The sequence below is a fragment of the Ostrea edulis genome, chromosome 10 (genome assembly GCF_947568905.1).
Source record: "Ostrea edulis chromosome 10, xbOstEdul1.1, whole genome shotgun sequence".
NCBI lineage: Eukaryota > Metazoa > Mollusca > Bivalvia > Ostreida > Ostreidae > Ostrea > Ostrea edulis.
The window spans coordinates 24,152,183-24,165,437 of record NC_079173.1 but is presented as its reverse complement, the minus strand read 5'-3'; the positions used below and the strand labels follow the sequence as shown (position 1 = coordinate 24,165,437).

The following is a 13,255-nucleotide window of genomic DNA, read 5'->3' as shown; positions in this document are numbered from 1 at the left end:
TTACAATGAAATATATAACTGTGTTTAAGACTACCTATCTTAACCTATTGATATCATATACGTTATCTTACAAACAAACTATGACTTCATCTTCACAAAGGCCGAGGGATAATCCCTTTACCAACTTTAATTCTTGATTACGTTTTTCGACTAGGTTCGACGATGTTGATCCCACACTTAGCCCAATCCTTCATTTAGCCCCGTCATTGGTTCGGCTTTCTTGCGTTGGCACATTCTGTCAAATCGGACACAACATCTGAATTGGGGCGAATCAAAGTGTATTTGGGAGACTTTGTCGAAAGCTGGTACTAAACCCCATGCCGAGTTTCACGGCTGGAACTTGCACCAGTCAGCCCTGGTAGGGTAAGCAACTCATTCGTATATAACATCATAATATAAAAATTAAACGAAGGCAAGAGAAGTTTAATGCACGTTACACAACTGAGAAATGATAGGAAAATAGGAAAACGTCAAGATTCAGAAAATGAGGTTAAGAACCGTTATTAATCACCACTGCCTGCTGCTTTACATAACTGATATGAAGAAGATAAATCGTCAAAAAGTAGCATGTAATATTTTACTTTCATTAATATTACTATGTGAGGTAAGATTACGTATACCAGATTTGAAATTGGAAAATTTCCCCTATGTTCCTAGATATTTGCAAATCCGAAAGACACCAGTGAATTACCATCTGTATAGCTGTATAGTACATTTGAATAACTCCTCCCGCAAAGATCCTGGATCGGCCCTTTGTGAATGACGTACGAGACCGAGAATTGTAAATTTAATCTCATTAAAAGTCACGCAATTGTACACGAGGTGAATGACTAACGTTTGTCATCATTTGTTTTCACTGAAAGTTTTTTTCAAAAACATTGAGCATATTTATCAAAGTGGTCGATATTTTGAAGGGATCATCGAAAATTTCCTGTTTGGGGTCAGACACACAGATAATATTAAGATAAGGTCCACCACATGCTGTCTGACATGTTTCATACAAATTGAAGACGTTCTTTACACACTAATTTGACTACGGATTACCCTGTTTAATTACCCGATCGAGATAATGGTTCCCGATGGGTGTGACCGCTCGACAGGGATCTCCTCCTGAGCACTTGATTCTGCCTCTGATGTGTCATGGGGTCCTTGTTTGCCCTACTCTTAATTTTGTATTCTTTATGAGAGTTACAAGATTAACTACTTTTTGTTATCTATACATTAAATGAAAACGCCTTCATACATAAAACCCTTTCAGGACCCTCCCTGGTCCTTATAGTCCTGAAGCGTGAACAAACCTAACTTTATATTGTGTGCATTAACAGGCAATGTTTACTCATCCTATGCACCTGACCCCACCTCTGGTGTGTCCAGGGGTCTGTGTTTGCCCAACAATATATTTTGTATTGTTTATAGAAGTTATGAGATTGATCACTGTTCGTTATCTTCACCTTTCATTGATGAGATTAATCATTGTCATCTTTACTTGTTCATGAGTTTTCCTGTGCATCTACCTGATAAATTGTAGTCCTGAATCAATGCATTTAGTGTTTGCTTTCTTTTGATTCCTACATCATTTAGATCTACAACTCAGACTATTATTATGACAAAATCCGGGTGATAATGATATAATTACTAGTTGTTTTATTTTAATTTGTTTTTATAAATTGACGTCAGACATTTCTTTATTGTTTCCCCGCAACACATACCGGGTGTACACGTGTACTTAACTCTTGTTTTTACTTTGGAAAACATCCAGCACCTCGTAAAATGTACTTTTATGCAGTTCAAGCAATCTCTGTTTCCTAGGTTGGATGTATATTGTTTAACGTTCCTCTCAAAAATCTTTCACTCCCATGGAGACGTCACCATTGCCGTTGAAGGGCTGCAAAATTTAGGCATACGCTCGGTGTTTACGGCCTTTGAGCAGGGAGATATCTCTATCGTGTCACACCTGCTGTGACACGGGGCCTCGTTTTTAGCGGTCTCATCCGAAGGACCGCCCCATTTAGTCGCCTTTTACGACAAACAAGGGGCACTGAGAACCTGTTCTAACCCGGATCTTCAGGGAATATTTCGTAGATAAAATGACTGAAGCACTGAAGGTTAAACAGTATTTCTCCTCAATGTACAACAAAATTATTTGAAACCTCTCCATCAATAAATCGCCATCAGTATAACTCTTCCTGTAAACTGTACTTCCTCCGTTTCGCCTGGCAAATTTTGACAAGTCAACTTCCGCCCCCGTAAGATCTGGATCCGCCTCCCTGTGAATGACGTACTAGGCAGAGAGTTGAATGACTATTGTTTGCCGTCATTTGTAAAATTCATGCTTTTGGGTAACAAATTTGGCCTGCCTTTTTAGTTTTGAGGAAAACATCGAAGATGGGTGCATGGTAGATATATATTGGTTTGTATGAGACAAAATCCGGTCGACATGGAATGCTTACTCCGAGACACTTGATCCCACCTCTAGTATATCAAGGGGTCCCCGTTTGCCCAATTTTCTATTTTATATTGCTTATAGGAGTTATGAGAGTGATCACGGTTTGTTATTTTCACCTTTCATTGTCGTCACTGGTAGGCTGAAAGAAAAGGGAATGTGTGTATTATCTCTTGGGTTTATTCGTACAAAAGTCTACTCGTGAACGAACGGGCCTGGTCAAGTATTAGTTGACCGAGGTTGTACTTAAGTAGGTTCGTAGATTCACGAGTTGACCGAATCAAAAGTCAATAATTGCTTTGACAACATAATTTCTTGATCTCACAATAGTAAAATAGTTGGTAAAGCCATTGGAATTTGACTTACAGTGTACTGATGCACGGTTTAAAAGGCACAATTTGAATGGTTGGCTGCTTTTTGTTTCACGTCACTGTCTGTAGGTGAAGTTACTGTACCACGAACTTAAAACTATACTTAGCACTCACGACCGTAGCAGTAAGGGTTCTTTAATGTGCCAGCGCCTGCCGCGACACGGTACCTTCGTTTTGAAGGTCCAATCCGTAAGACCCGTGATTCTCACTTCTAAATGCCGGCCGTTTGGCGAAGAAGCAATCACTATCTATGTTAACGCATTGTGTACACACAGGTCACGTGCTAGTGTTAGCTTGATGACGCGACCTCTAATTATAGAATGATGTTAACGTCTTAGGTTTGACGCGGCTATGGCTTCAACGAACCTCCAACTGACGATCTCCCGGTTACGAGGCGAACGCTCTACCACTGAGCTACCGCGATCGGCTCATAGAGAAGGTAGTCTTTCATAAGTCAGATCCACTGCTCTGGTCATAAATGACCTTCAACTTGACAATGTTATGAATGTACTTCCATTGTGTGAAGGTTTGGTAGTTTCTTAGAATGGGACAGTTCCAAAAATCTCCATCTGCTGTTCCTGAAAATCACTGATCAACAATAATTACTCTCCATCAGCATTCAACTCGTTCAGCGTCACTGTAAAATGTTACTCATTAAATACATAAATTATTATTTTTAAATATTTATTTACAAGACAATACTAATTTTGACAATTCATGAAATAAAAAATTGAAAGACCAAGCATTCGAAGACTTATATACGTGTAACATTTTAAAAAAAAAAAAATGGAATGGCATATTATTTTTAAAATGGATACATCATACGTAATCACCCCCCCCCCCCCCCCCCCAAAACTGCATTGCATACAAGATTTAATTAACAGAAGAATGTCTTTGCAAGTCAGGGACCCACAATATATAGTAACAGAAAGTGCATTATCTTATTAAAATTTAAAAATTTGAAGTCATAAATTTATGTCCTTGACAAATGTCATTACAAAGTTGTGTCCTGGAAAATCTTTTATAAGTAGCCTTGACGTTCACAAGGTAACATCAGTTCAAGGTCATTACACATTTTCTGGTCATAAGCAACCTTTGATTTGAACTTTTTAATCTTCTACATGTAATAATTCTTTCATACAAACTTGTGGTGTAAATGCAAATTAGGATGAAAGGACAAAAATTGATGAACATAGCAGTAAAGGAAATGATTTTAAAAAATTTCATTTTTCAAACTCTATGATCTATATAGCCTAATCCTTGAACCTGGCCTCTTAACATACAGGTCAGAAATATCACAATTTTGGTAGAGCCCTCTCAAGTCATTATCACTAAACATTCAGCCTCGGTCCTTCATACAAGACCGCAAAAACCATGTCACAGCAGATGTGGCACAATAAAGATCCCTCCCTACTCAAAGGACGTAAGCGCCGAGCATAGGCTTAAATTTTGCAGCCCTTCACTGGCAATGATGACGTCTCCATATGAGAGAAATATTTTGAGAGGGACGTTAAACAATATTCAATCAAGCTGATGATATGACTATTTGCTATTTGTGTTTGACTGAAGGAGATGAAGATGCTTCTGGGGGGATTAGTGTTGTCTTCATGCTTGATGCTTCTGGGGGATTAGTGTTGTCTTCATGCTGTAGCCCTGCTTTCTGATATGATAACAGAAATTTGGACATTTCCCAAACATCCTAATGTGTTCTTTTTCTCCAAATTTCTTGAGTGAGATGTTCAACAATACAGTCCATCTGCGTTACACGTGTTAATAGGTTTAAAGAAGATATTTACATTTTTTGTTTATATAGCCAAGGCTTGCACTCCTGAATCGGGGGAAATAAGTATTCACAATTCCAGTAATCCCTAGAGGCCTTGTTTCTCATGTGAGTTTACAGAAATAATGTACATGTATTTTCCAATATGGGCCACTAATCATGCATAGTATTTTTAATCATTGTTTTGAAATAAGATGTACATGTATCTTATCACCTGCATATCGTGTTTATATCTCTCAAATGATTCGATTTGCAAGAGCTTGTTCTGCGTATGATAAGTTTTTAAATCAAGACAGGCTACTGGCAAGCAAGTTAAAGGTGCAGGGGTTTCAACAGTCTCGTTTAAAGTCAGCATTTCGCAAATTCTATGGTCATTTTAACGATCTAGTTCGTCAATACAACCTATCATTGGGTCAAATATTGTCTGACGTGTTTCATACCGATTGTTAGGTTGTTCTTGGCACACTGATTTTGACTACGGATAACTCTGTTTACCTGATTTGGATATAGGGCTCACAGCGGGTGTGACCGGTCGACAGGGGAAACTTACTCCTCCAAGGCACCTGATCCCACCTCTGGTGTGTCCAGGGGTCCGTGTTTGCCCAACTCTCTATTTTGTATTGTTTATAGGAGTTATGAGATTGATCACTGTTCGTTATCTTCACCTTTCATGCAGTGAAACACTGATACCCCTGTTTGGTAGCAAAGTGAAGATAGAAGATTCTTGTCACAAGGAATATACATGTAATACATGAAACCTGGGTACATGTTTTAACTAGCACTAAGCGTTGTGGCCAAAGTTAAAGTCTTTCAAATGTAGGTCAAACTCCAAAGTGAAGGTCACGAGGTGAAAAGGTTTGGTACAAAAAGAAAGGTCTTGTCAGAAGAAATTCACATGTGAAATATGAGAGATGAAAAACTAGACTCCTGAACAACTGACTAGGGAGGATACGAAAGTAAGTTGTGATCACCATCAAACAAGTATTCCTAATAACAAATCTGAATGTACTTCCATTTTCACAAAAATAAGATTCTTGAAAGTATCATTAAGGCATGTCATCATAGTAACAGACGATGGCCTGATCGATGTTCATTTGACATTTGTCGATGTAGTGTCGTGCGGTCTCCGAGTTCTCACAACTGGTCACTTCCATGAACTCACTGATGAGTGAACTCATTACCTGCTCGACTTCATCATCTCCAGAACCTACAATAAAACACAGCATTTAACCCATAATTAGCTTATTCATATCATATTATAAACTATAAAAGTATAAAACAAACAACAACTAGAAGCTTGTGTTTCAACTTCATATGCACTATTGACATGTTATTTTCAATAACAGTTCATGCCCGCATGTATTTCAAACAAAAGGCCCGTGGGCCTCATCGCTCATCTGAGTCACCTCGGCCCATATTTAAAGATTTTCCCAATACATATATATTATCGCATGTAAAACTTTGATCCCTAATGTGGCCCCATCCTACCGCGGGGGGGGGGGGGGGGGGGGGGGGGGGCATAATTTTTAAAGACTTGAATCTGCACTGTGTCAAGAAGCATTCATGTAAATGTAAATTTTTCTAGCCCAGTGGTTCTTGAGAAGAAGAAGATTTTTAATGATTTTCCCAATATATTTGTATGTAAAACTTTGACCTCCCATTATGGCTCCAACCTTCCCCCGGGGGCCGTGATTTTAACAAACTGAAATCTACACTATGACAGGAAGCTTTCATGTAAATGTAAACCTTTATAGCCCTATGGTTCTTGAGAAAAAGTTGGGTTTTTTTTCAAGATATACCCTATATACCTACCTATCCTCTTCGCTCCAGTTGGAGCATAAGGTAAAATTTACCCTATATATTCCTATTGTGGCTCCATCCTACCCCCCCCCCCCCCCCCCCCCCGGGGCCATGATTTTCACAGACTTGAATCTGCACTATTTCAGGAAGTTATAATGTAAAGAACAAGGTACAATTATATACATAAAAAGGCCAAAAATTTTCTCTCTATAAAATGTGTCTGGAAATAACCTTAATAAGCGTTTTAAGAAAGTAAAATATATGCCAGGTATACTATGTCAACAAAATCAGAATGATATTTCTAATTGGATAGCATTATGACATCATGAATAAGACATTTCCTGCCTTTTTTCAAATAAGCCTGAAAACTGTCAAATGTCATACAGATTATTGCTCAGGAAAAGATGTGCACATTTGTCGAGGAAAATAAAAATGATATATATTGTGTATTATTTTAAGATGAAAAACATACTTGAATATGAATTTGCTCGACGCATGCGCTATATGTTTTCTGAAAAGAAAACCACCTGAATTTGTGGATATTTTCATTGAAAATGGCATTTTTGCAATTTTATGCCAACTTCTAGCTCTTGTCATATGACATAAATCATTTTGCTGATCAAAACTGAGCGGATTTTGGGTTTGCTAATCCATTCCTTATTTGAATGCCAGGGTTTGAGCTCCAAGTGAAATCATCGATATTTTGGGCCAAATGACTTTAAAAACTGACCTACTTCTTTGTAGTTTCCTGGCCCAGTGGTTCTTGAGTAAAAGATTTCCCTATATATTTGCATGTAAAACATTGTTCCCATCGAGCATCAAGATAGATCTGAACTGACTCATCCTACGCTGGATCAAGTCAAAAACAAAGAAAAATTTTTTAAGTTTTTGACTTGATCCAGCGTAGGACGAGTCAGTTCAGATCTATCTTGACGCTCGATGGGAACAGACTTTTCTGTTGCCACATATTACACTCAATAAGTTTAATATGTAGACATTTTGTTTGTTATCAGCTTTTGTAGTTTAGTTGTAGTTTTAGTTTCCTTTTCTATTTAGTTTCCTTTTCTATGTAAAAATTCTATCGTCATGAGGTTGTCCTGAAAATTTGACAATTCACTGTTGTTCGTGTCGTTGGTCATTTTCAGTGCTTTATATATATATATATATATATATATATATATATATACATTTATATATGTGAGTGTGTGTGAATACATATATATTATTACTACAGTAACTTGATCCGAAGAGTCGGATCACGTCGAGTTGACAGGCGCGGATCATCAGATCACACGAGACGCGAAGCGTCGAGTTCGATCTGATGATCCGCACCTGTCAACGAGACGTGATCCAACTCTTCGGATCAAGTTACTGTAGTAATGATAAATTTATTATATACCCCCTTGTGCATTTTAAATCCACATTTATAAGATAATAAATGTAATCCAAATGATCAAAAACACAGACATACCATGAAATTATGTTTTGTGTACGCAGTTTCGTTTGTGACGCGGTCAACATTTCCACAAATAATGTTGCATTGTTGCATTGTGACGTCATTGTGACGGCATCAGTTTCAGAGGATACTGATACGGAATCAGAAAACCACAGTGTGGTGATCCGGAAAACCGGATCACACGCTGTGAAATCCACAGTATCAAAGAACGATACATTGATGGGTATATAATAAATGTATATATAAAGCATTAAAAACCAGCAACAAAAGTGTTGGATCTAATACTGTAAGAGTTGTTATTTACTTGTGGTGGAAATTTACACTAATTACGCGGTCATGTAATAATTAAATGCATAAATTTCCCCCACGCGTATAGTTATAAATATTTGATATGATATATCATATTCAGTTACCGCATATTTTTCTAATAAAAAGTATAATATAACAAGCAATTGACCAATGACTATAGAACTGTCAAATTTTTTAGATGACCTGACCCTTTTTAAAGGGACTGATTCACGATTTTCCCCAAAATTTTCTTTTTCACTTTTAATGATCACAATCTACTGTCTAATGTGTTTAAAAGATTTCACATAAAAATTAAGGTTATACATTATCACTGAAGTTCATTTTAGAGACTATCATTTGTTTTGTAAACAAAGATTACGGTATACGTTATGAGATTTTCAAAAGAAATGGATATCGATCTAAGTTTATTATATCTTTCATATTTCAAGCAGTTTTAGGGTAAAATGTGTCATCTAAAAGTTAAAATTTGTGACTATGCAAAATTAAGATGCTTTATATTACAAAATCAATATTTCACTTGTTTGTTTGTATACATATACATAAAAAGACTTGAGTCTTTGTTTACATAACACATATTTAAGGCTAAAATAAAGCTTTTATTCATTCATTCAGAGGATCAAAATGTTGGCTGTCAATTACATTAAATGAGTAAGTTATATTTTAAATGTTTACCATCAAAAATGAAAAATATTTTTATCAAAAATCGTGAACCAGTCCCTTTAAGGACAATAGAATATTTACATAGAAATGAAAACTAAATAAAACTGCAAACTACATGTATAACACTAAAACTAAACTACAGAAGTTGATAACAAACAAAATGTCTACATATTAGAATGATCGAGTATAATATTAGAATGATCAAGTATAATAGACATGTACATATATATATAATATATATATATATATATATATATTATATATATATATATATATATAATTATATAAAGTCAAAAAATAAAATCCAATACTCAAACTTTTATCTATAGTGCTTTCGCCCTGCAGGCTCGTCCGTAGATTTTTAAACAATTTTAATGTAAACAAGTTCCATTATGACGTCATCCTCGTGACGTTATGTGGGCAACGTTAAACATAATACAGTCACGATTGTGACGTCAGAACATTATACAATGTTAATGTTAGGCACTTTTAAAAATACAGACATATTTAAAATAGTTCAGTCTATAAGTTTTAAGCGCCTCTGATTTCCTGTACATTAAAGGAGACATTCTATGTAAAATGTACATGTTAAATAACATGTAGTAAAAATATTAACAGTTTAGTTTCGGCTTAAACAGTTTTATGAAATAGTTTTCCTTGGCTCTGCGTAATTGTTCATTTTCCTCTTTTACTTTGTAAAATGGAAAAATATCAAAACTGCCTTCCCCGCTCGAATCAAAATGTCCACTATGTTTAACATTGCCCACATAACGTCACGAGGATGACGTCATAATGGAACTTGTTTACATTGTTTAAAAATCTACTGACGAATATATATATACGGATCCTGAAGAATTGTTGATAAGAAAATCTCACTTTAGATAAAAACTCAGATTTTGCAATGAAGGCGTCTTGTGAATGGATGTGAATATTTCATTACTCGTGTATAATGACTTGTTGGAATAAGCCGTGGATGTGAATATTTCATTACTCGTGTATAATGACTTGTTGGAATAAGCAGTGGATGAGTACAATTACAGCTTACTGTATTGGTATGATTATACCCCGAAGGCACCTGAAGTATGAACACTATATCCCCCCCCCCCATTCTGAATTTTTTTTGGCAACCATAATTAAAATATCATACCAGTAGATGGCTAAACTCTAAAGCTTACAAAAAGCATGAAAAGATTACATAATAAATTGAAATTGGGATGGGATAAATAGGGAATACACAAATTATGGGAGAAATTATCATCACAAAAAAATCAGAAAGGGGGGGAGGGGGGTGTGGGGGTGTTGGAGTGTCCATACTTCAGGTGACAGTATTATACACATACCGTAAGTAAAGCTCTGGGAATGGGGAAACACTGTCGTGTTGGCTGCACACTCTGTAAACTCTCCCTCCGGATTCTCTGGTTGAAACTGAGGCTCGCTGGCAGCATGTCTCATTTTAGCCGTCTTCTACAATAACAAAGACACTCGTCGGAGATTTTGAAGAGACACCCATGCCTAATTTGGTCGACTTCTCACTACCAAACCTTATGTACATTACACTGCTCACTATTAAACTTAGTATAAAAACCAAAACTAAATAACAACAAAATTCTTAATTATATGTGAAACCAAATTAATTTTAGTTTCTTATTTACACTTAGTAATCATTTCACATTCTTATTAAATATTTTCACATTAATAATTTAGGTTTTTTTTTATATAATTTTGTTTTTTATTTGATCTAGTTTTGGTTCACTTTAATGGGTGTTCGTAATCTCCATTACAAAGTAACATATATTTCTAATGTTTTAACTTCACTTTATTCCATGGACTGTTTTACCGTCAGTAGCTGTGTCAAGTGTAAGCCAAAGTTGTGATTCAGAAAAATAATTTTGTAAATTAGTGACCTAGAAATTGATTGAATGACCTAGATTCTGGGTTAAGACACACATTTGCAATGCCCTGACATAAGCAATCTTTGTGATAAACTTGACTTAATGTATCCTCTTTTCAAACTACATGTAAGAAGAGGGGGGTGGGGGGGTTCAGATGACAGATGGAAAGACATGGCAATTCGTATGGTGTATCTACCCTACACAGTGTGTTACAGTGACTATACATCTTATTTTGCTTGAAAATCTTCAACTGTGCAGTGTATAAACAATTTTAAAGATCACTTGAATTTATAACAATTATAGTAGAGGTGGCCTCATAATACTGTAAACCAACATTCGCGAGATTCACAAGAACCTCATCGTCGCAAATATTTCTAATTGCTAACCAATGTCTATCATATGCTTGAAAAAAAGCTTGATCATGAAAATTTCTTGCTGCGAACCAGTTTACCACAGGTGAATCATGAAATGAAGTAGCCGTGAATGAAAGTTGGTTTACAGCATAGACCATTAGCTACATGTACTCCAAGGGTGAAAAAAAACCCACTTAAAGCTTCAAAGCATTTACACTAGAATTTATCAATGCACTACCAAATTCTTCTGTTCCGCTCATCCTGAGCAGCTAAATCTATATTTAAGTAAAACTTCTTGAAATGCTTGTTATAAGCATGCTGCCTTCGATGAAGCTTGTTTTTTGCTCAAACAACAAAACACAAATTTTATGTTTTCCAAAATTGTCATTTATTTAAAAAAAGAGTGTAGTTATGGAAAACTGGGAGGCCAATCACAATACACATTATACAATCACAATACACATTATACATAACCATTTGGGCCAAACTGGCCTTATTGCAAACATATTACATAATCATCACAAACATGAAAGGAAAGAGTGCCTCCCGGCCAGTACTAGATTATAAAACCGAAGCGAAAAAGGTGGTCAAGAATGCATTTGGACCCAGTGATGGGGAACACTATTTCTTTCTAGCTCAATCAAATCTTGTTTTTATATAAATTTAAACTGAAAATATTGACAAGATTCGTTGGGCCTGTTGTGAAATATATTATACTTTCTTATGTAGAAATTAAGCCACAAATCACATATGACTTGAAGACATTTTATAAATGTATACATGTACTTTCTCCAAGACATCACTTTTATACATGCATACATATGTAAGTACCATATTTCATTTTAATGCAGATACATGTATGTGATCAGTTCGTACATCTACGTACATGTATGTTAAGTACCATTTTCGTTCGATGTGAAGAAATAAACTGTATTACAGAAGCAGCCACTGGCTAATTTATTCTATCAGAAAAAGTATTAAGTTGTAATCATTGAAATACTTAGCTAAAATATTGCATTACCAAATTATCATCAGTTTAACATTCCGTGCGGACATTATTAATCATATATCAGTGGAAAAATGGTCGAACAAGATGGTAACGTTAAAAAAAAATCCAGTTTCACAAAGCTATATGTACAAAAAAATTTCTCGATCTGCGCCAAACTAATCCAATATTATATATGGCCAATCGCTTTCCTATGGATTACAATTCATTCATCTTGACCAGTATCAAAGAAAAGACAATCTGCATAAAATTAACTGCACTGAAATTGCTTGATCGCAATGCAATTATAATTACCCAGACCACGTTTTGCAACATTCATCACTTAAATCATCAAACCCCAGCTAACATATTATATACATGTAAAGCCAACCTGTAAAAACAGATCACTATATAGTAAAATGTATTTTAATCGTCCTCATTTGATCATTATGATTATATGAAACTTTGATCCCCTATTGTGGCCCCACCCTACCCTTTGGATCATGATTTAAACAAACTTTCAATCTGCACTATATGTAGATGGTGATGCTTGCATAACAATATCAGTAATCATGGCCCTGCTGTTAATGGGAAGATTTTAAGATTTTATATGTCCGTGTAAAACTTAGATCCCCTATTGTGGCCCCACCCTCACAAGATGGACAAACTTGAATCTACAGTCTACTTGGTGATGCCTGCATTTCATTATAATTCATCATGGCCCTGCTATATTTGAGAAGAATTTTAATTAAAAGAATATTCCTATATATTCCCATAGGATTTTCAAATGAAAGCACTTTCATTAGAATTAAAAAAATATTGTGTAGCTTTATTCATTTTTTTTTTTTTATAATTCTAATATGCTGGTCGCTGATTTTTGAAAAAAATGGGTAGGCAGACAGATAAATACAGATAATTAAACAGGATTTCTGAACTCCTACCTCTTCTAAACTTGGCAAGGTGCTGGCATCCACGTTATGTAATTTCTGCAATCGCTGCCACATTTCTTTGTCCTTTCTTTTCTTTTCCTACAAAAGCAAAAGTAGTACATGTATGGATGGAGTTATGAAAAAGCAAACGAAAATAAAGATTCCATATAAAAACTACATATACCTACATGTACATGTATATAGGGAAAACATGATCAGTCAGGATGGTTTGTTCCAGTCACCAGATTAACAGCATTTTAACACATTTAGTCAAAAA

General features: G+C 35.5%; 1 protein-coding gene across 2 annotated transcripts in view; it reads right to left on the bottom strand.

The window, feature by feature from the left end:
- Nucleotides 1–3,481: 3,481 nt before the first annotated feature.
- LOC125665586 (uncharacterized) overlaps nucleotides 3,482–13,255 on the bottom strand; it is a 23,562-nt gene continuing 13,788 nt past the window's right edge. For both annotated transcript variants that reach the window (XM_056152328.1, XM_056152327.1), the window contains exons 8-10: nucleotides 12,991–13,077; nucleotides 10,160–10,283; nucleotides 3,482–5,801 (exon numbers count right to left, since the gene is read on the bottom strand). In XM_056152328.1, coding sequence (XP_056008303.1) covers nucleotides 5,641–5,801; nucleotides 10,160–10,283; nucleotides 12,991–13,077 — 372 coding nt within the window. In that variant the 3' untranslated portion in view covers nucleotides 3,482–5,640. The remainder of the gene's footprint in view (nucleotides 5,802–10,159; nucleotides 10,284–12,990; nucleotides 13,078–13,255) is intronic.